The 24,871-nt window shown below is 38.4% G+C and overlaps 1 protein-coding gene and 1 pseudogene across 1 annotated transcript in view; one reads left to right on the forward strand and one right to left on the reverse strand.

The window, feature by feature from the left end:
- Positions 1–24,557, reverse strand: part of Pde8a (phosphodiesterase 8A) — a 154,679-nt gene extending 130,122 nt beyond the window's left edge. The window contains exon 1 of the mRNA XM_026388247.2: positions 24,311–24,557. Coding sequence (XP_026244032.2) covers positions 24,311–24,517 — 207 coding nt within the window. The 5' untranslated portion in view covers positions 24,518–24,557. The remainder of the gene's footprint in view (positions 1–24,310) is intronic.
- On the forward strand, positions 3,239–3,863 carry LOC113182268 (general transcription factor 3C polypeptide 6 pseudogene; annotated as a pseudogene).
- Positions 24,558–24,871: the final 314 nt, after the last annotated feature.

Here is a 24,871-nt window from a genome sequence, read left to right on the forward strand (position 1 = left end):
CTGTGGCAATGTCTACAAACTGCTGACTCTTGACTTCACTGATTAAACCCCCTTACATTCCCTTGACCCCAATTCCTTTTTCTATTTTCATCCTACTATAAGTATTCTGAAGTTACCTCAAAGCCTTTCTGAAAACAAAGTCAGTTCTACTGCTGAGGCTGTCACCTCTCTGCTGTTCTCTATGTTCTGAGGAATGAATCAGGCTGGTTTGTGGGGTATTTTGTTGTTGTTGTTGTTGTTGTTTGTTTGTTTATTTGTTTTTGCAGGGGGGGTGCAGTTTACCAGGAATTGAACTCAGGAGTACCCAACCACTGAGCCAGATCCCAGCCCCATTTTGTATTTTATTTAGAGACAGGGACTCACTGAGTTGCTTAGCCCTCACTTTTGCTAAGACTGGCTTTGAACTCGTGATCCTCTTGTCTCAGCCTTCTGAGCCATTAGGATTATAGGCATGCACCACCACAAGTGGCTCAGATTGGATCTTGATGCTGTACATTTGTTACCACAGGTGTATGAGGTGTCTTTGGTTGAGCCAGGGGCTTCTGGTTGTATACATGAGCTTCTTAAGCAACAGTCCATGCATACTTAGCAGGTTATTCAAACTGCCTTACTGAATACAACACGATTCTCCTAAAATGTTCTTTCAGGAACCCCATGGGACATTTTTTTCAAATTGAAGTTGCTACATAAAAATCAACAAATTTGACAAACTATTCAAAAGGGTTTGGCACATTCAACTCAAAAAATTACTAAAACAGAGATAATATACAGGTATAAATCAAATGCATTCTGTAATGTGTATGATATATCTATTATATACACCTGCTTGATGAAAAGACAAATTTTAGAGAATCTGCTAAAATATGGGAAAAGAAATCATGTGTCTATATTCCATTCATTTTAGTAGATGTGTCATAATTTATTCCTCAAAAGAACTATATATTATTCAAAGAGAAATCATTGTATAAGAGTTTTTTAAAAAAAGAATTTAAAAGAATAGAATGATCCCTGCTGTAATTCTAAGGATTTGAGAAATCAAGCTTTGATACCATCTAATCAGACCTTGCTTGGGAGTATTCAAATATTCAAGAAACACCACATAAATGTCAACAATGAAAGGAAAAGGAACTTAAGATCCTGGTTCTAACCTTTTTCTTTCCCTTCTCCCTTTCCATTTTATAAGTTGTATCAATCAGAATGCTTGTGGTTGCAAGCAGAAAAAAATTAACCTCAAATTATTATGCGATAAAGTGAATTTAATGGCTCCTATTGATGCAAAGTCCGCATCAGCTCTTGTGCACTTCAGGCAAGGTTCAAAAGGACTCCAACTCTGATTCTGCAATTCTCTAAGCTTGTTCTCCAAGAATTGGTTCTGCCATCAAGATGGAGTGGTGTTTCCCTCCACCATTTTACAGCAATTGGGACAGTTAGCTCATATGCTTGTCCCTGAACTATTAATCGGGACCAGAGGCTTTCCAAGCTCTGCCTAGTCTGGGCCTGGGTCATGTTTCTATTTTTGAACCAATAACTGGGGCAAGGAGAACTGGGGCAGGGAGTGGGCTCAATCCCACCCAAATGACACAACTGCCATGTATGGGAAAGGGGGAAAATAACAAAAGTTACCAAGAAGTGTGGAGACTGTCTAGCTATTCAAACCCAGTTCCTCTTCTTCCTGGACACTCAGCTAGACCACATTTCCCAGTCAGTGTGACCATGTGACCAACAGAATGTGAACAAACTGACATGGATCACTTCAGACCTGGTTCTGGAGCGTGTCCATACCAACAAGCACAGTGACCTTGGGACCCATGTGTTGAAGACAGCAGAGCCACAGATGATCCCCTGAAATATGCATTTTAAATTTTACATAATCAAGACTCTTCTATCAGCCTCTCTTAATAGGTTAAAATCCACAAGGTTAGATAACCCACCAAAGATATAATGAAGAATATATAGCTGAAGAATCAGAACACAGGATGCAGTGATCTTATCACTGGAATAAAAAAAAAGAATTATGAGCAAATAATAACTATGAAAGTACCAAGTACAAAAAGAAGTAATGGGGCTGGGATTGTGGCTCAGTGGTACAGCAGTCACCTAGCACATGTGAGGCCCTAGGTTCGATCTTCAGCACCACATAAAAATAAATAAGAAGTAATGAAGAGCAGAGTAATTAAATTGTAACTCCAGCCTCAATAATAATATACACAATAATACACAGAATAAGAGACAATGTCAAATAGGAAGCCCTTTCTATGTCAAACATTGATGAAATTTTCCCATGTGTTATCATTCATTATTCTCTTGGCAAAAAGAGTGAGTGAAAAGTTTCTGATAATTCAGAATGCAAGCTATCTCAGAGTCAGCATAAAGAATGACTGTCATTATATATAAAAGTAGCATTAATTCTTAAGCTAAGAAGCCTAGGCAGAATCCCAGTGTAAGGGCAGCTTTGTTCTCTCTGACCAACACCCTTCCTTCATCTGGGTAATCCTTCCCATTCCAAATGCCCAGCTTTGTGAAAGTTGTTGCCTATCATGGAGGCCACCCACAGGCCACTGAGACAGGCCAGTATTCCAGGCCAGGCCCATCTTAGCTCCTCCCCTGGACTTTTCAAGTTGGAATTAATGAAAAAACATCTCCATTTATAAGCTATAAAATGAAGCTAGTGGCATTGTTTCCTAGTGAATAGCAAAAAACAGCACAAGAAAAAGAAGATAACTGGTAAGAGGAAAAGATGGAACAAATCTTGGTTTCATTTGTCTCAGGGTTAGCAAACCCATGTCCTTCCCTTGGTTTGTTTATGTAAGCCAGGCTATGACAGTCCACAAATTCCTCTTCTGGCCTCAGAGTACACTGGACTTGCAGTCCAAAGAATCCTGACTAACATGCATTCAGCCTCCTCTGTATCTGTGAGCTCTGTGTCCACAAATTCAACCAACCATGGATAGAAAATAATCAGAAAAAAATACTGCATCTGTACTGAATGCGTACAGATTCTTGTCACTATTCCCTAAACAATAAGTAAAACAACTATTACACAGCGTGTACAGGTATTATAAGTAATCTAGACATGATTAATGACATGCTAATTATATGCAAACATTATATCATATACAGGACTTCAGCATACACAGATTATGCTATGGGTTGGGGGATCCTAGAATCAATTCCCCTGTGCATACTGAGAGACAACTGTAATTAGAAAAAGGGTCTCAAAAAACCCACCATAGTAAGAATGGAGAAGTTCTGGAAAGGTACCTTAGAAGCAGTTCTGGTAGAATTATCAGGAATTACTGATTCAAACTTTCTCTCAAAATGTGAAAATAAATGCAAGATTTTGGGAATTGACACTGAAAGGGCCATTCTACAATTGGATAGCTATGTTCTTTTCTGGGGAGTATGAAAATATTTTTAGAACTCACGTTATCTGAAGAAAATGTTGAAAATGCAGATGCAGAAGGCAATAATAAAATAGTGCTAAAATATAATACCATACAATGAAGAAGTTCAGCATGACAAGAACTCTTATGACAGAACAGAAGAAAGGAGAAGAAAACATAGGTGGGGCAGAATGGCTACAAATGAAGGATAATATTTCTCCTATAGACCCAACATGATTTGTAGCTTTCTACACGAAAATGAAGTTGAATTGTAACTCCAGCCTCAATAAACCTTTGGAGTTAGAAGAGCAAGAGATGTAAATGAACGATAGTTCAAACCTGATTTATGAACAGAAGAAACCACTGCACTTGGATATGGAGAAATTTTGTCCTCTTGTTGATATCCCTTCTTCTGAGATGGAAGGTTCTAAGTTTTTATGGAAACTCCAAGATGCTGCCTTAAAAATCACTCCTAGATGAAATGATTTTCCTAATAACTAACTAGTCATGAACTTTTTAAAAAAGACTTTTTATGCTAAATAATCAATTGTGTAGCTTTCAGTCAGTTCCATATATTTTATTGTTTTTCTTGGCCATATGTTTCCAGTTAGGGCACAACTTAATACACCAGATTCATTCAAGACCATATATGAATTAAATTTTTAAAATATGTAAAAAAAATTTAATGTGACATCTACTAAACTCAAAAATAAAATGAAAAATACAAACATACCAAAGTCAGAATTAAAGAAACATATTCAAGTTGAAATTAATAAGAAAGCATAGCTGGACATAAGAAGAAATAAGTACAGTTCCTGGCTAACAACTTCTTTTTGTTTTTTTTTTCTTTTTTTTTTATTGTTGGTTGTTCAAAACATTACATAGTTCTTGATATATCATATTTCACATTTTGATTCAAGTGGGTTATGAGCTCCCATTTTACCCTGTATACTGCTTGCAGAATCACATCAGTTACACTTCCATTGATTTACATATTGATATACTCATGTCTGTTGTATTCTGCTGCCTTTCCTATCCTCTACTATCCCCCCTCCCCTCCCCCCCTCCCCTCTTCTCTCTCTACCCCCACTACTGTAATTCATTCCTCCCCCTTGTATTATTTTTCCCTTTCCCCTCACTTCCTCTTGTATGTAATTTTGTATAACCCTGAGGGTCTCCTTCCATTTCCATGCAATTTCCCTTCTCTCTCCCTTTCCCTCCCACCTCTCATCCTTGTTTAATGTTGGTCTTCTTCTCGTGCTCTTCTTCCCTAGTCTGTTCTTAGTTACTCTCCTTATATCAAAGAAGACATTTGGCATTTGTTTTTTAGGACTTGGCTAGCTTCGCTTAGTATAATCTGCTCTAATGCCATCCATTTCCCACCAAATTCTATGATTTTGTCATTTTTTAATGCAGAGTAATACTCCATTGTGTATAAATGCCACATTTTTTTTATCCATTCGTCTATTGAAGGGCATCTAGGTTGGTTTTTTGTTACAATGCCTTTTGTCCTGAAACAACTCTGGAGCAACTCTAGAAAAATCAAGGTGTAAGAAGCATCCTTTGTTGTTCATCATAAGTCCCTTTCTTTTTAATTTTTTTTTAGTTGTAGTTGGACACAATACCTTTATTTTATTTATTTATTTTTATGTGATGCTGAGGATCGAACCCAGGGCCTCGCATGTGCTAGGTGAGTGCTCTACTGCTGAGCCACAACCCCAGCCCCATCACAAGTCCCTTTCAACTCAGTTGAGTTTATTAATGATTTATGAAAAGCTCTTGTATAACCAACCATAGGATAGGGGGCTAGTTGCCAGGGGAATCTACCAGGTGATTAGAGTGCTGAAATTATCAGGTCCCCCTGAAAAAAAAAGACAAGAGAGAAAAGTTGAGTTGATGACAATGGTTGAGGATTTAATCAATCATGTTATATAATGATGCTTCTGTAAATATCCACAAAGATGGGTCAAGGAGCTTCCAAGTTGTTGAAAGAAAACACACCATGTGTTAGGAGGGTGGCACACCTAAGTCTACAGGGACAGAAGCTGCTGTGCTTGGGACTTTTCCAAACCTTACCCTATATATTTCTCCATCTGCCTGTTCTGTGTATCCTTTAATATTTCCTATATAATCAACCACCAACCTAGTAAGAAAAGTGTTCTCCAAGATTCTGAGAGTCACTCTAGCAAATTATTGAACCAAAAAAGGGGCTAAATTATTGTTATATTATCTCAGTTCTAGCAGATTTCCAGGTTAGTGGTCTATGCTTTAATAAGTTGTCACAACTAGATAAATACAAGTGCCAGGCTTATCACAGAAAAGTCTGTTTGTCCCACATGCTCATGTAGTGATCTCATAACCCAACCCTTAGTAGTAGCCATCAACCCCAGAAGATCTCTGATTTATGATGACAGGAGAGCTTCTTCAGGTGCCCTACATAGTAGGCCACTGAAGCAGCCTTGGACTCTACCAGCAGTTCAGAGAGATGCCACTCACAACCTCCCCTGGTCCCTACAATATCCATCTGCTCTCTGGTGACCTTCTTCGGCTCTCTGGGCCATAGCCAAACAGCTGGGAGGGCCAAATACCATCCAAGAACAGCCCCCAGGCCCTCCCTATCCTGTGTATGCTTGACCTTGCCAGGCAAAACCCTCTATCCCATTTTAGTCTTGCTTTGTTTCTGTACTGAATTAGCACAAACACGAAATTCTGAGGAATTTGTTCCACACATAAAACCCTTCCTCTAACAGTTACCTACTTCTCTCTCAGAGCCCTACCTTCATCAAGGGTCTTCTGTCGTTGTGCTAAGTTAGGGAGAATTTCTCAGCAGAGCATTGGCAAGGAACTGAATGGTTGAAATGTCCAGAAGTCACTGAATATACGTACTTGAGGTGTTTAGCATGTACAGCACAGGATGAAGCAGGAGAGAGGGCAAGAGCCCAAGCAGGCTGGGCCCCAGAGGACAAAGACAGGAGTGAATGTGACAAGGTGGAGTCACAGAGGGCTTTAAGCAGGGCAATGGCACAACCATACTTGCTTTGTTTACTTTGCTCCTTTTCTGTATCAGGTTCTAGTTAGCTGAGAACTACAGAAACGAGATCTAAAAACATACTATTCAGAAAAACAGATAAAGTGTAATTGAGATTCCAGAAAATTTTCTCACGAAAGAGAAAAATAAGGCAAATTATTTTAGCAAACTGGCTCTACAGAAGTAGAAAAAGCTAAGAATGCTGGGGGCAGGAGCAAAGCCTTCACAGCCAGAAGCTGGTGGCTCCACACAGACCTGATAGGGAGAAGCCAGGCCCAGATGCAGTGCCACGACCAGAGGTCTGTCCAGGCCTGGGTATGGGAAAGGTACCCTACCCTGATGGCAAATGTCTGCACAAGGGAAGGACAGGTTCAACTCTTAGGAGCCTTGACCAGAAACCACTCCCAGCAGGAAATGAGGATAGTAAGCAAAAGCTAGCTCATAAACAACCCAACCTAAATCAAAACTGTGTGATGATCCAAGAGACTCACTATGCGATCTGAAGCTATACTACATTGTAGAAACATTCTTGGCCTCTTAAGACAAACACAAGTTTTTGGCACTGAAAATTGTTTTTTGGTTTACAGGCCAGAAAAGCAGTATACCCCTGTTTATTTTTCCATTATCAGAATATTCAGCAGCACTGAAAGAATTATAACAGAGCTTCCTTCTCCATTGACCCATTATTGAGAAAACAATTCTGGATAATAAGCAATGAGAATCAAGAAACGTCTATCATTCCTATGATGTGTAACAGCTTAGAAATTATGTTTCCATACATTCTCTCATAGTCATATTTTCCATACAAGGAACTGTATGCATTTACACAGTTAAGAAAAGCACCAAAGCTGGGCTGGGGTTGTGGCTCAGTGGTTAAGTGCTTGCCTAGCACTTTGAGACACTGGGTTCAATCCTCAGCTCCACATAAAAATTAATAAACAAAATAAAGGTATTGTGTCCATCTATAGCTAAAAAATATTTTTTAAAAAGTACCAAAGTCAAAATTCAAGCCTAGATCTTATGATTCCAATTCCCCTGCCCCCTGTGACAATATGACAATAACAGTGTGTTCATATTTTGAACAGGCACTGTAGAACCCAGGGGCAGGGGAGACGCATACAATTAGAGGCAAGCTCATCCTCCACTGAGCAGATCATCTAAAAAGGGAGGCCACATCTTACTCATCTTCATGTGGCCAGCAAATGACTAGTAAAGTTCCTGGCCCACAGTAAGCACTAAATGAATATATGCTGAATGACTGAGGAAATATTTTATTGTTCAATAAGGAATTAGTGACCTCCTTATCACAAACATTTACCAAACTAAAGTTCTCTGTGTAGATGGAGAATTGAAGAAAGAATGCCTACAATGGAATTCAAGAAGTGAGATTTAGGAGACCACTCAAACACTTCCTAACTCTCAGCCTCTGAAAACTAATCTCTAGAGATCACAGAGTCCCAAAGAGGTCTTCTGAGACTTCTGATAATCCTGCTGAACCGCAGGGCCACACTGGATGCCACACCTGCCTTCTTTATCTCAAGGCAAAGTTCTACTATAGCTCACCTTCCTTGGAATTTTTGGCTTTTCAAGATCCTATTTCTTAACTTTAGAAAAAACAGAAAAGACATGACATAATGAGTTAAAGGAGAAAAAGGAACCAAAACTTCCTACTTTTATAAAAATGTTAAAACAGTAAAAGAGCTGGTCAAATATCCAGTGAGTGATTATGTAAATGCTATATAGGTCTCACTGCATGCTAACTCCAACTCCATACACTCAGGATGCAAACTAAAAAGGAAAAACAAATATGTATAATGGTCTTTAAAGTAAAAACAGAGCCATTTTGCAATAATGAAGCAATTCCCTAATGGTATCCAAGCTTAGAAATTCCAGGTATTCAATTTCTTTATCGCCTCTGATACAGCAAAACCAAGGGACAAGAGTACATCTCACAAACCTGAATTAGGAGACCAATTTGGTTTGATGCCTGGATATCTCATGAAATGACTACAGAAAATAACTATCTCTAGCCTACTTTTCACAAATACAAACAGTACCAGGGAAATAAGGAGCAAGTGCTAACTTGGGGTTCTTGTCTTGGCTTTGCCAAAACTTGCAGTGTAATCTTGGATATGTTTCCCAAACGCCTGAGGCTTTCAAGTTCCTCCCCACAAAACAAGGAAGTTGGTTATAGTAAAGTCAAAGATCCTATTAGGAAATAAAACTATTCAGAAAATGAAAGATTTCAATAAGAAAATATAACTAATCTGAGTCAAATTTACACATAAATTCTTTGCAGAGTACCCCAAAATGTTGTAAAACCTAACCTAATAGAATTGTTTTCTAAACAAAGACTTAAAAGTAGATTCAACTTCTAAGAATAAATTCAAGAAAATGATCACACTTGTACATACTTTTGTAGGAAGATATACATGGCAGCATTAGCATCATATAAGTTGTTTTGAAGAAATTTTAATAACCTTTAAAATAGCTGCAATTTTTAATAAAATTTAGGAGTCAAGATATAAAATAATATGAGAAATTATTTTTTAAAAATTCATGATTAAGGGGCTGGGGTTGGGGCTCAGTGGTAGAGCACTTGCCTGGCATGTGTGAAGCACTGGGTTTGATCCTCAGCACCACATAAAAATAAAATAAAGGTACTGTGTTCATCTATAACTAAAATAAAAAATTTAAATAAAATTCATGATTAAAATTTTAAATTTAGGTATAATGTTGTAGCTCAGTGGTAGAGCATTAGACTAGCATGCCTGAGGCCCTGGGTTTGAGCTCCAACACAACAGAAAAAAAGTTTTTTTAATTTTAAATTCCTATGCATGTGCCAGGTATGATGGCACACACATGTAATTCCCGCAGAATTACATGTATGTATGTATGATGGCACACACATGTAATTACGCAGGTGAGGCAAAAGGATCACAAGTTCAAAGCCAGCCTCAGCAATTCAGCAAGGCCCTAGGTAACTTAGCAAGAACCTATCTTAAAACAAAGAATAAGAAGGGCTATGGAAGTGGCTCAGTGGTTAAGCCCTGCTGGGTTCAATCACTGGGACCAAAAAATAAATAAAATTTCAGATGGTGGAATGAACTGCCCAAACTATCCTTAGTACATGTATGTATATACCAGAGTGAATTTCACCTTTATGTGTGTCTATAATGTACTAATTTAAAAAAAAAAAAACTATAAATAGAAGAAAGACCAATAAGGGAAGGGAAGAGGTGGAGGGAAGTAGGAAGGGAAAAGGGAAGTACTGGGGACTGAATCAGAGTAAATTATATTCCATGTTTGTATAATTGTCAAAACAAACCCCAATATTATGTATAACTATAATACAATAATAAAAAGAAAAGAATTTTAAAAAGTATTCCTTCAGAAAGACCCAAAACGATCAGTCGGGTAATAACATAAACATCTATCCCAATAATCCCAAATATCATACACTTAGAATATGTATGTATTTCAAAAACAATCTGCTGAAAAACTATAAGAATGTTTAGAAAATAGTTTTTTCAACAATATCAAATATTTTATCTAACTAATGAGACAAGAGTTAATGAAAAACTACTCTGACCACATGAAAGCCTCCTAAAAAGATATCAAAATCATATGAAAATATATAAAAATAAGATAAATTAATAATAAATATCACATTACTGGACAGAAAAAATAAATATTATTGGTTTGACTATGGTGTGGATGTATCCCCCAAGGGTTCATGTGTTGGTAGCTTGATCCTCGATGTAGTAATACTGGGAAGTGGTAGAACCTTTAAAAGCGGGAGCCTATGGAAGGCAATTGGGTCACTGGGGTCATTGCCTTCAATACAGTTTCTGTGGGATCCTGTTAGTTCCTACAAGAAAGTTGTTATAAAAGAGCAAGTGTGGTCTTCACCTATTCCCTGGCTTCCTCTCTTATCATGTGATCTCTCCAACATACACTCCTGCCATGATTCCATCTACCATGAAATGACATAGTCAAGGAGGTCTTCAGAAGAAGCTGAATCAATGGAGCCACTTATCTCAAACTTTCAAGACTTAGAAAGTTCAGTTAGCTAAATAAATCTCTTTGCTTTATAAAGTACTCAGCCTCAAGTATTCTGTTTTGGCAATGGAAAATGGACTACTACAACAACTTTAAAGTTATCCATTCTTCCCAAATTACAGTGGATTTGACTACAATATGATCAGAATCTCCCCTCACCAACAACAAATTTGCAGGTAAAATAAAATTATTATAAAATTGGTAGGGGGTAAGTACAAGTGGTGGAGCACATTCTTGGCATGCACTAGGCCCTGAGTTTAATCTCTAGCACCAAATAATTAAAATTGGCATGGAAGAAGAATAAACGATAATTGAGTTAAGAAAAAAAATTTAAGTGAGGCATAAAGAAAGGAATTAACCTTACCAAACACTGAATTAAAACGTGATATAAAGTCATAAAAATGAAATCAGTGTAGTAACAGTATAGGAATAGATAATCCAAAGAAGTATAAATGTAAAAGTATAAACCAGCTGGGAAAAAAAGGAATAGCTCACATAAAAGTGGCTAAAGTAACTAGTTATTATCCTTACCTCACATTATGTGCTCAAATTTCAAATTTAAAAACTAAATGAAGAAATTAAATAAATAAAATAAAAACTGTAAAATATATGACTGAATACTTAACTATTATGTATCTGGATAGACAAGGACTTAAACTTAAAAGCAAAGGAAGACAAACCAAAGTTGGTGTAAGAGGAAAATGATACATTACAAAAAATCAAACATATTAAAATAAGCAACTGAACTATTAAACCTAAATTGAAACATAAATATGTATTTCTGGAGGGTCTTACTATATACATTTTCCAGATCTAGCCATTAAAATGACCCCCAAATAATACCACTTCTAGAGTAATGAGTATCCCTAGCTCCTAGACTGTAGTTTCTAACACCACTTCCCTGAGAGGAACCAGGGCACCTTGGAGAAAAAGTCCATTCTTGGCCTAGGACAAGGAAGATACAAGTTGAGGCTGAAACAACTGATTGTTTATGCTTTCAAAGATTAACAGACTGTAAGTTGGGTTATGGCTTAGTGGTGAAGCGCTTGCCTAGCATGCATGAGGCACTGGGTTCGATCCCCAGCACCACATAAAAAAACTAAACAAAGGTATTGTGTCCATCTACAACATTAAAAAAAAAAAAAAAGATTAATAGGATTGTGTCAAAAAACACAGAAGTCAATTTGAAGGAGCTCTGACTATCCAAAGGTAGTTTAATGCAATTTCGGTCTTAAAAAAAAAAATGCAAAACTGTAATAGATCTAAATACAGGCAACCAATACAAATTCGTGTCCACAATTAAGTTAAAAAGAAAAGTGAGGGCTGGGGTTGTGGCTCAATGGTAGAGCACTTGCCTAGCATGTGTGAGGCACTGTGTTTGATTCTCAGCACCACATAAAAATAAATGAATACAATAAAGGTTCATCAACATCTAAAAAAAATTATAAAAAAGTGAAACTCAGTAAAAAAAAACAACAGTACTCTTTACCATTTGAGGCAATAGCCCTTTTCTATTAAAATGTTAATTAAAGCAAAAAAAAATTATTAATCTTTCCTTTCCAATAGGTATAGTTTACTGTCATCAAACCACCCCAAATGATCAGGGGAACTTCTACTGTAAAAAAGAACACCAATTATTAAATATAGGAAAAAAAACTGGATGAGGAAACATTTCTGGTTAACTCTAATCAAAATCGTTGTTTTATATAGGATTGCCAACTGGTTCTTAAAAAAAAAAAAAGAATGAATGAATAAAAGAAAGAAACAAAGCCACCAGCCAGCCAGCCATAAGTGAAGAGCCAATGGTGAATTGAATATCTGTACAGTGACAAATGCCATATAGATCACTTTCAGGTCAAATGAAGGGAACTGTATTAGTCAACTTTCTGTCAATTTTACACCATCCTTGAGCTAAACTGCTTATAAGGAGGAAAGGTTTATTTTGGCTCCCAGTTTGAGAAATTTCAATCCATGATCAGTTGGCCCCTTTGCTTCTGGACTGGAGAAGAGGCAGTACATCACAGTGGGGTGCATGCACAGGAAGAGAAAACTGCTCACCTCATAACAGCCAGGAGGCAAAGAGAAAGCAAAAGGAGGGATCAGGGTCCCAATTTCTCCAAGGGCATGCCTCCAATGACCTAACTTCTTTCCATCAGTCCCCAACTCCTAAAGGATCCATCACATCCAACAGCACCACAAATTGGTGACAAGACTTTAACACCTGGGCCTTGTGGAGACACTTATCTAACCATAGAGGAACTTAACCCAACAACAGAGGGATCAGATTGTTATACTCACCTAGACAATCTGAACATGTTTTACTGTTGGCTTGTCTTCTGATGTCATTCATGAATGACCAATGATATATTTTAACCAAAATACTTACCATGAATCCATTTTAGATACAATTTCCAGTTTACAAGAAAGATGGCAGGTAGAAAGCTAAATGACAGCTCAAAGAAGCAAGCTGGGACCCAAGTGGCCAGGCCTCTTTAAAAAGGGTGTGTATAAAAAGAAATATAAAGATCGTAAGCAAATGAAATGTAGGACATTTCTGAGATCATAGGGAATACTGATAGGGTATGATATGAATATTAGATAAAAATTTTATAAATTACTGAAATGGAGCTAGGCATGGTGGCACATGTCTATTATATAGCCATTCAGGAGGCTGAGGCAAGAGGATTATAAATTTGAGGCCAGCCTCATCAACTTAGTGAGACCCTATCTTAAAATAAAAGTTAAAAAGGATTAGGAATGTAGCTCAGTGGTCGAGCACTCTAGGTTCAATTCCCAGTACCAAAAAATTATTATTATTATTATTATTATTGAAACACAAATGTACAATTAGCTGAAACATTACAAAATAGTATATATTTATGATAGATCCTCAAAAAATTAAAATCAGCAATTTTACTTCTGGATATATTTCCAAAAGAACTAAAAGCAGGGAATCCATGTTCACAGCAGCACTGTTCACAATAGCCAAAAGTTGGAGCAACCCCAGTGTCCATCAGTGATTGAAAAAACAATGTAGTGGGCTAGGGGTGTAGCTCAACAGTAGAGCACTTGGCCTAGCATGTATGAGGCACTGGGTTCGACCCCCAGCACCATATAAAAATAAATAAATAAAAATAAATGTATTGTGTTCATCTACAACTAAAAATATTTTTTAAAAAAACAATGTGGTACATACATACAATGGAATATTATTCAGTCTTCAAAAGGAACTGATTATAAAAATGGTATAATCATGAAGTCAAACATTAAAATAAGCAACTGGATTATTAAAATATGACCAGGGTATAACCCTTGACACCATTATGCTAAGTAAGATAAGCCATTCACAAAAGAACAACTGTAAGATTCCACTTATAGGAGGTCCCTGCAATAGTTGAGTTCACAGAGAATGGAGAATGGAGGTTGCCAGGGGCAGGAAAGAGAATTAGCAGTTATTGGTTAATGGATGTGCAATTTCAGTTTTTACAAGATGAAAAAGTTACAAAGATGGATGGTGGTGATGCTCGAATAAAAATGTGAATATATGGGGTGGTAGAGCGCTTGCCTCGTACATGTGAGACACTGAGTTCAAGCCTCAGCACCACATAAAAATAAATAAAATAAATATAAAGATATTGTTTCCATCTTTAAAAAAATCTAAAAAAATGTGAATATATTTTAGGTATACTAAACTGTATACCTAAAAATAGTTTAAGTAATATGCAGTATGCTTGAGGTTTTTCAAAACAAAATGTTTAAAATTCTAAAAACCACCTGCAGAGCCCTATGGCAGTCTTCGGAAGTATAGGAAATGTTCTGTCTTGATCTGAGTGATGGTTACCTGGGAGCATACATAGGTATAAATTCATCAAGCTATATTCTTAAGGATTTTGTATACTTTGCTGCCCACATTATACCATAATAAAAAATGTTTTAAATAAACAGCAATCAGAATAGGACTTTAAAGTGAGTATAATTAATATCCTCAAAGAGATAAGGGAGTATGTTGTAACCATAACACATGAATAAGCAATTATGAAAAAAAGAACAAACCATAAATCTTGAATACAAAACTAGTCAAATTTAAAAATTCAATGGGCTAAGGAGCTATGTAGGCCTTGAGGAATGGATTAGTGAACTAAAAGACTGAACCAAGACATCTTCCCAAAGACAGCATCAAGAGAGGAAGGAAAAGAAAGGCAGGAGGCATGCAGATCAAGCTGTGTCTAAATCCTCTCTTTTGGGAAGCTGCAGAATGAAGAAGAGAAATGAGAGAAAAGGGGGGAAATATTTGAGTAAATAATAGCTAAATATTTCCTAGAACTAAAGAACAAAACTGTTTTTAAAAGTTTTTAATTACAGTTATTTAAAGCAATAAACGTGAATGGAAGGAAACACGCCACCATTTTATGAGAGGCTGTCTCCTGACCATGCAATTCAAGTAACTTCTTAGTGATCCTTGTTGTTTCCTGTATGTTTCAAGTTTCAGCAATAAACATGGTGGAATGAGTGAAATGAGGAAAAGTAAATGCACTCCCTAAACTCTCTCTCCTCTGGCATTTACCCTATGCTATTAAAGTGAACCTGTTTCTGTAGTTGGTCACCACAAACTTGGCGAGTTTCTGCTTCTTTAGGTCTTAAACAGGGAAAATAAAATCCCTCCTTTCTACCTCACAGGGGATGAGATGATGTACAAAAATAGCATCTGGCAAACCATAAAGCACTGTACAAATTGTGGCCTGTTATCACAGTCCTTCTAAGCCCATAAACTCGAATCTCTGAGTCACTCTCCATTTCTTCACCCCTTCCCTGCACAAATCCAATCTGTCCCAGCCTCTGTTTCTCCTTTGCTCATTTCCTCCTTTCTCAAACCACCTGGTCATACCTCCTGCTTGAACCACTGCCACAGGACCTGGATGGTGCCCACCTCTAGCTTTTCTTCACTCACCACTGCAATTTCTGCCTAAAACTTCATCTTCATAAAACATGTTTTTCCTATAACCACCCTGCTGAAAATGAAAGGCCTTTGGGAGCTTTCTGAGGTTTACAAGATAGACTTCAAACTCTTCATCCTGGTTTTCAGGCCTTCCTTTCTATCCCAGAAGCCTCATGATCTCAAGCCACCATTTCCCTTGCCACCCTCTTCCCCCATTTTCCACTCACCCAAGTCCTCAGTCTTCTCAGCCCAGGTCAAAATCCCTCTCTGCACCTCATGACCAATTCAGACCAAGCTCTTGCCTCCTCCTTATACATCAATTCCATCCCTCAAGGCCCATCAGTCACTTTCAGGTCAGAGACCTATCAACTTCCCTAAAAAAATAAAAAAAAAAATGGCAGAGTCTGGCACATTCCTCTATATCCTCTATATTAGGCACTCAACCCATTAACCATTTAAATCCTTAAACTTTGTCTAACTAAAAAAAATTTTAACAAATTGTATACTTTATTTATTTATTTCTATGTGGTACTGAGAATCAAACCCAGTGCCTCGTATGTGCCAGGCAAGTGCTCTACCACTGAGCCATAACCCCAGCTCCCTGTCTAACTGAATTTTATAATAATTGTTTCTTTGATTTTCTTCATAGCTTTAACATCTCTGGGTGTGCATATATTCCTATATATTGCTTAGCTATTAAGTTTTAAATAAAAATATTTTTTTAAATAAAAAGAATTGTACTTTGCAAAATTCTTCCATAACTTGACCCTCTCTCAACATTAAGCTGAGATTGACCTATAGCTATACCTGAACCTATAATACATTTTACTGTGGTAAAGTATTCCTTTCTTTTTTTATATTATTTTTAAATATTTTTAATTGTAGACACAACACCTTTATTTTGTTTATTTATTTATTTTTTTATGTGGTGTTGAGGTTGGAACACAATGCCTCACACATGCTAGGCAAACGCTCTACAACTAAGCCACAACCCCAGCTCAAATATTCCTTCCTTAAAAGTGTATCACAACTTGTTTTATCCTTTATGTTGTTGATGGACATTCTGGTTTATGGAAAAGTTTCAGACTTAAAACTATGCTGCTATGCACATTCTAGTACACATTTCTAGTAAAGATGTGTAAGTGTTTCCGGGAGCAAAACTGGTAGGTCACAGAGTCACATGTTCACTTTCATTGTTGTTACTGAGTAACAACAATGGGTTTCCCTTAATGGTTGAAACAATTTACACCTCTAAGGACAGTGTCCAGGAATTTCTCAAAATACTGTCAGGCTTTTAATATTTGCCAATTTGGTAGATGTAAAACGTTATTTTGCTATGGTTTTAATTTGCATTTACCCCAATAACAATCTTTTCATAGAAGTATTAGGAATTTTGTTGCCTCTTTAGTGAAATGCCTCTCCAAGTCTGCATTCATTTTTCAACTGGCTGTCTTTTTCTTATTGACTTATAAGAGCTCCTTATTTACTAACTGATTCATTGATTTACTTTAGAACTAAAGACAGAACTCTACCACTGAGCTACATCCCCAGCCCTTTTTATTTTTTAAGACAGTGTCTAAATTGCTGAGGCTGACCTGGAACTTGAAATCCTCCTGCCTCAGCCTCCCAGAGTTGTTGGCATTACAATTGTTGGCCACTGTATCCAGAAGTTCCATATATATTTTAGATACTAATCCTTTATTGACATTAGGTACTAAAAATATGTTTCTTCCAGTCAGTGGCTCTCCTTTCCATTCTCTTTTGATGAAAAGTTAATATACTGAATTTATTGACACTTTCCTTTATGGTTAATCCCTTGTGTAACTTCCTCATTAATAAGTCCTTCCCTACCCAGAGATTATTATGTTTATATTTCATTTTGATTAAAAAGTGTTAAAAATATCAAAAGGAAAGTTACATAAATGATCAATAACCACATGAAAAAGTACTCAAAATCACCAACCACCAAGGAAATGCAAACAAAAACCACAAAAAAAGGATACTGAGAAAATGATCAATCCTTGCATGTGATAATGTCTTAGAATTCACAAAACACTTTCACAGAGATTATTTTAAGTAATCCTCATTACAATCCAGGTATTCTAACCTCATTTTACACTTGAGAAAACCCAAGATCAGAACTTACCAAATATCACATGGCCTAAACCTAAATCTCTGGCTCTTTTTCCTGTATTCTTAAACATCTCACTGGGGAACTGCTTCAAACTCCAAACATCCCAGGACAACATGGGAACTTTTGAGCTCTTCCACTAGCAGAGTGAGAGAGCAGCCATTCTGTAGTGACAGAGATGAACTCAACAGAGCAAAGGTGCATTTTTCAACCCATACAGAATAAAAGCACTGGCAAGCCCACCATCCCGGAGTTCCCTGAGATCATGCTCAAAGTTCAGGGAACTTTGCAATATCCTTCCGGTCTGTGTGGATGGTCAAACTGCACATCATGCCTGTAGCTAAGAAACTGCAGCACAAAACTTGTCAAAACAATGCTCTAGCATGATATTTCACCACTCTTCTTACCAAACAGAGCAGAACAAAAGTAGAACAGAAGGAGGGGACCTAGGAACACTGCTCAACCTGAACACTGCCAAAACTAGAGGCAAAAGTTTTTCTAATAACCCCAAAGATTAATCACTCGCTCAAGGATATTCTGGCTTTTTCTTAAAATACATACAACAATACCCTAACGATTTTTGTTAAATATAAACAAGGTATAGACCTGGAGAACATGAAGCCCTGACAGCCTCAAAGACTAATGTATTTATCCAAGTATTTGCTAAGTATGCCAAGCATTTAGGAACAGAAATGAAACCAGGGCATAGTCCTTACCCTTAAGTAGCCTACAATCTAGGAGAAGACCCCAAATAGAAATTCTAGGCTTACACAGGTTTCAGGAGAAGGTCAAGTTCCCAAGAACACAGAAAAGAGTGCAAGCCCAGCCAGGGGCTCAGGAAAATTTCCAGCTGGCCTTTAATAACTCTTGGAGATGCCAACATGCAGGCCTAGGGGAAAGGCACTCCTGGCAGAAGTCAGTGAGAAGAATCAGCTCCTGGCTAAGGAAGGCTGTCTGTAGCCTGAGCAGGAGGGAGAAGGGAAAGAATCCCAAGGGATTCCCCACCAACTGGTGTTTCAGACAACAAAGAGAAAAGACCAGAGAGTGTCACAAGATGGTTAATTTCAGAAGTTAACTGGAATAGGGCTGAAGATGTTACAACTTCCACAAACACAGGAGCCTAAGATAGGGCTATACCCAACTTTTTCACAAAGACTTAAAATCCTGGTAATGCAAATTCAGAATGACTGCTTTTTAAGCAGTCACCTGTAGCCTAAGAGAGGGCCAAAGAATGGAAGATGCAATGCAACCTAGGTAGTTATCGGCACAACCAAAGGATGAGGGCCAGGAACAATGGATTTAATCCCAGTTTAAATGTATGACCCTGGGAAAGTATCTAACCTAGTATCTGCCTCATCTGCAAAAGGGAAATGATGCCAGCCACCCACAGAGTTTCAAGGATTAAATGAGAACATCTGAGATACATCTAGCAGGATGCTTAAAACATAAAGGGTATCTAAGAAATGGTGATATTACTAATAAAATAGTTTGTACTCTAAGAACTTGAGGGTCCATTGCCTCCTACTGCCTCACTGTACTAAAAAACCAGGCTGAAGCCACAGACCTTGGGCAAAACTAAGGGCTTACTCATATCCTAAGTAACTTCTCTTTCTGTTTTGTTTAATTTATATATATATTTATATATATATATATATATATATATATATATATATATATATATTCTGTCCTTTAAGGCATTTTATTTTATTCTGAGACAGCTGTCTCGCTCTGTGGCCTCACATCTTGACCCTTCTCCTATTTAAGAACCCAGTCCAAATGGGCAAGCCATACAAAGGAAAACTAGTGTCACAAGCCACTTCAAAGGGAACACTGGTGCAAGAAGGGACCACAGGCCCCATCACCACCCTCACTTCAACAAAGAAAGAGTCCATCCAGGTTGTTCTGGGGTGGGTCTGAGGTGAAAGAATTATGACATAATGTACATCTTAAAAATCACACTTAAAGTTATGGTGGTAATGATAGTAAGCAATATATATATATATATATATATATATATATATATATATGAATGATATAAATACAAAACATTTTATGTATATACTGGAATTTTTAAAAATGTAAAAAAAAATCTTTGTAGTTAAGCATGTTGAGACAGTAAGATCCTATATACTAAAAGGCACCATGCAATGATAAAACTCACCACCATGAACTCCAGAGATACATTATAGTCATTTATGATAGGAGCGGAAAGTTAGGTCTCATTTTCTCAAATATACTTTCAGAAGAAACCTTCAATAATTCCATAGATCTATCAAAGGTCAAAAGATCTCTAGGTGGAGAAACAAAATAAGTCTCAGTCAGTCTCTCTCTCTCTCTCTCTCTCTCACACACACACACACACACACACACACACACACACACAATTAGTTTGGGTGAATATAAAAATGTGATTAATCTACTTATAAATTCAGAATAGGCAACCAGGTATGATGGTGTATGCCTACAATCTTAGCAATTGGAGAAGCTGAGGCAGGACGATCTGGGTAACTTAGTGAGACCCTGTCTCAAAATAAAATAAAATTTAAAAACCAGACAACAAACTGATTCAGTAGTTAAGAAATACTGAGAAATCACTGAACTTTGTTTCTAAAATGGCTAGTTTGGCCAGTTTTATGGAGGAAAGGGGGCTGGTAGGAAAAAGCAAGGAGGCAGACTGCAGAAAGAGAGGAAGAGATAATGAAAAAGAAAAGCTAATGGAGAAAAAGAATCAAAGAAGCAAAAGGGAGAATAGTCTGACAAGCTATGAGTGAGGATTCTCAGCGAGCCCTCAAAGATATGAACACTTGGTCAGAGGTCAGCATTGCTGCATCTTATCAGTCACCTGTGGTATACTGCCCACCCAGCTGCACTAATCCTTAGATCTTTATAGAGAATTGATGCTGCTCACTAGGGTGGAATAAAAGATTTTACTGAAGAGAGTTTTCTACAAAACAAATCCAAACTTTATAGGAAAACTGGTTTCTCTTTCTCCTTTAGATGAGCTAGGTAGATTTTCCATTGATTCACACAATCCTCTAATTCAAGGAATGTTTACAGAAGGCCTACTATGCTTCAGGCCTGGGGGACACAGCAAAACAATTGTGACTGCCACCTCATAAAGTTGATCAGTGAGACTCGGGCAGGGTGACTAACCATTTAGCAGTGCACTGAGGGTTTGTAAAAAGCAAGCCCAGGGTTTCCTCTAGCAGGCCTTCCCCCACACATGAACATTTCAAGGGCAATTTGAGTCCTAGCTAAGGAAAAGGGAAATGGAGTAAATCACAGACTAACAAGAAAATATTGAAATGTTACAGTTAAAGCTCACACTGATTAAAAATAAACAAAACTGTAAGTGTTCAAACTGAACACAGCACTCATTATCTGGAACCACACAGACTATAACTCCTGAAATGAATAAACAGTCAGAGAGTATTTTTAGTAATACTTAAAAAAGTTCATAGAGCCATCCCAGCCTAATGTACTACAAGATCCTATAGTACCTTTGGAATCATTAAGAAGTAAATTACATTTGTTGAGATTTACTGTTAAGTGTATTTCCTGTACTTTGAATACTGGTATCTCAAGTAAGCAATCAGGTCTTAACATGGGCCTACCCAAGATATACCTCAAGAAAAGTGCTCCATGATCACAACAAGTTGGGGAAATGCTGTACACACTAAACACCACTTGAGATTCATGGGCCATTTTAAGAAATTAAGTTCTCTGACAAGTCCTGTATGAAAAAAGTTAGCTAAACAGTTTGAGCCAGTATTTTCCAAACTGATTTGACCATGGAACTGGTTTGTGTGTGTGTGTGTGTGTGTGTGTGTGTGTGTGTGTAAGTAATACTGATTAACAGGTCACGAACTGCTCCACTGTGTATGAGATACTTTATAGTATAGGGCACATACTGTTTAATCTGAAGATGCATTTAATTATCAATCTCCTCACCACTAAGGAACTGCCATTTACTACATGCTACAGGAATAGAAAAACTTTTCCCACTGAATTTGTTGAAATCCACTCAAATATATACTGAAGTTTCAAGAAGAAACTTTTACTGAACTAAAAGTAGATCTTGGGGGCTGGGGTTGTAGCTCTGTGGTAGACCGCTTGCCTCGCATGCGTGAGGCCCTGGGTTCAGTCCCCAGCACCACACAAAAATAAACAAAAATAAATATATTGTGTCCATCTACAACTAAAAAAAAGATTTTAAAAAAACTGGATCTTGGGCTGGGGATGTGGCTCAAGCGGTAGCGCGCTCGCCTGGCATGCGTGCGACCCGGGTTCGATTCTCAGCACCACATACCAACAAAGATGTTGTGTCTGCCGAGAACTAAAAAAACTGGATCTTGGGGTGATAATATAAAGAAACTCAAAACAATTGTATAATAATTTGAGCTTGCTAGATTGCAAGAAGTTTATCTATTTCTCTAACATGTAATTCTCAATTTCCAGAGTATATGTATATCTTAATTTTAATTGAAAAAATACTGAACTTTGGGCTGGGGTTGTAGCTCAGTGATATTACACTTGCCTAGCACATGTGATCCTTGACACCACATAGAAAAAATTAATAAATAAAATAAAGGCATTTTGTTCATCTACAGTTTAAAATTTTTTTAAAAAAATACTGAACTTTAAAAAAGCTATTTACCTCTGCCATATTGCCTATTATACTCAAAAACAAATATCTGTAACTGAGAAATGGCATATGATGTACAACTCATGAATAACAAGTATGGGAGGGACGATTATGTCTGTGATTGTATTTTTGTTATTTATAATCTGACTTTTCCTCTGGAAATATCTTAATTTTTACCTTAGAGGCTTTATGGAATCAAATTACAGTAACTGAAAAAGTATAATCGTTCAGTGAACAATTTAAAAAGTACTAAACATTTGTTAAGCCCCTACTGTATGCATGCCACTGGATTAGGCATTGTAAGGACGAATTTATTTTCTGGGCCCCCAAAAAAGGTCTGCCAAGGTAGCAGAATATCTGAAATTAGAACTCTTAGAAACTCAGGGATCTACCAGCATATGGAATAAATTGCTGCACTGGAGAAGCTTACAAGATACCTAAGTGAATTTAAGGACATCCAGGCAGCCATTAAAAGACCTGTAAGAATCAAATCCTTCTTACTAAAAGGGTTACTCTGGTAATCTAAAAGTTCAATATCACTTAATGCAAAATAATCAATGTGAGATTTGGGTCAAAAGCTTGAAAGTTGTTAAAGTTTTCATGTTAAGCTTCACCTGTGTAATGCTTTTCTTTTCCTTTTTTTTTTTTTTAAGCTAGTTAGTCAAGTTTAATGCAAAAGTTTCCCACTGACAATTAAAAGCAGTGTGGCTTAATAATCTAATAATCACAGGTTTCTTCAAAGAATCTATTGAAGGAATTCAACTTCTGGTAATGAGAACAAAGTAGAATATTCACTTATAGTAAGGGAGAGGTGAGAAATCATTTCAGTTATGCAACACTGAAAAAAATTTTCCTTTTCATAAAGACAAAGCAGAAATTTCTACTAGAAATTGAAGACAAGGGGCTGGAGTTGTGGCTCAGTGACAGGCACTGGGTTTGATCCCCCGTACCATATAAACAAAACAAAAGTATTGTGTCCATCTACAACTAAAAATATATTTTAAAAAATAAAATAAAGGTTCATCAACAACTAAAAATATATATATATAAGCAGTGAGTTCATACATAACTAGAAAAAAAATTTAAAAAAAAAGAAATTGAAGACAATAAGTAAATCAAACTATATCCTTCCAATTTGGGAGATTTACCTGTTTTCGGTAATCAAGGAAATAAAAATTTCTCCAATGACTCTTAAAAATGGGTAATGATGAGACGGATGATATTCAACCATCTACAGCCAAGCCCACCAAAGTTTTCTGTTTTACTACTTTAATAATAAACCAGTGCATGAGTGCTAGCTCTAAAATTCCAAACCAGAGAACTGGAAAACAGCTGCTGGGTATGTTAATGAACTTTCTTCCCACCCCCCCACCCCCTCGCCCCTTTTATATTTCCTTTAGAAAACCTTAACTAAGTCTAGAAACTTTGACAAAGCGCAAGCCAAAGCAATACGTGCTGGAGAAGACATACAATATTTAAAAAAAAAAAAAAAAGGAAAAAAGAAAAAACTGTCACAAAAGGTCCCAGAGAGACTGCTCAATAAAAAATCAACTTCGTTCTACTGAATGTTTCAAAAATCGCATTTCGGATAGTATTTTCTAATTACATACACTTTAAATACAACATGTATGCTAATAAACGTGAACCTCAAATACATGTGCAATGAAGCAAAACTGATGTTGTTCCAGATTACATTTTAATAGTCCCAAAGAAAATGGAAAATTGCGTGTCCGAAGCTGACAGAGGGAAAACTCCGGATGACAGCGTTCTACGCCCTACCCAGGATCAGCCGCCCTTCCCTTCCTACCACCGGCACCTCAAGGGGCGCGCCAGAATTCCCTGAGTGTTCCCTCCAGGGGGAAACTGATTCTGGCGCCTCCGCTGGCCCTGCTGCTCCAGGAGTCGGATCTGACCCAGGAACCAACCCCGCGCTTCGGATGGCGTCCTAGGCGCAGCCCGGTAGATACGGGGCCAGGGACTGGTGGGTCCTCTAGGCGCTGCGGTCCGTCGAGGCCATCCAACGCCCGGCAGGGGCACCGCGGCGTGAGACGGCGCCCACCCACCCTTGGGGGAAGCTGCCGCTCGCCGCCCGAGTGTCACCGCGCACCGGCCCGCCGTCCCTTACCTGCGCGCGGGTGCCGTCGCGAGCCTCGTTCTCCGCGCGGTCGGCGCCGCGGGGCCTGGGCTGGGCGTCCCTCTTCGAGTAGTGAGGGAGGAGCGGCCGAACGGACGGCTGCCGCGGCGCCGCAGGGACCGGCGCGTCCTCAGCCTCCTTGCCGCCGGGATGTGCTGCCCGGCTCTCGGAAATGCGGATGCTCGGCGCGCAGCCCATACTGGCGGCGGCGTGGCGGACACGCTGGCGGCGGCGGCGGCCGCGGTCCGGTCAGCAAACGGCCCGCCAGGCGCCTCGGGGCCGCCGCGGGCGCCGTGTCATCGCCGCTTCGGCGGGCGGCGGCGAGCGGGGTCTCGCGTCAGGCAGAGCGGCCGCCCTTTTATCGCGGAGCGGGCGCGGCGGCGGCAGCGGCCGCGGGGAGGGGGCGCAGGGGCGGGCGGCGCTCCGCGGCCGCCCCTCCGAACATGCCCTTCCTGAGGCGGGGGCAGCCGCCTCCCTCACATCGCCGCGCTCGCTGCGCCGCGCCGCGCTTCCGGGGAATTTCGGGGAGGAGATCTGCGCTCTCCCAGCTCC

Source organism: Urocitellus parryii, chromosome 6 (genome assembly GCF_045843805.1).
Source record: "Urocitellus parryii isolate mUroPar1 chromosome 6, mUroPar1.hap1, whole genome shotgun sequence".
NCBI classification, from domain to species: domain Eukaryota; kingdom Metazoa; phylum Chordata; class Mammalia; order Rodentia; family Sciuridae; genus Urocitellus; species Urocitellus parryii.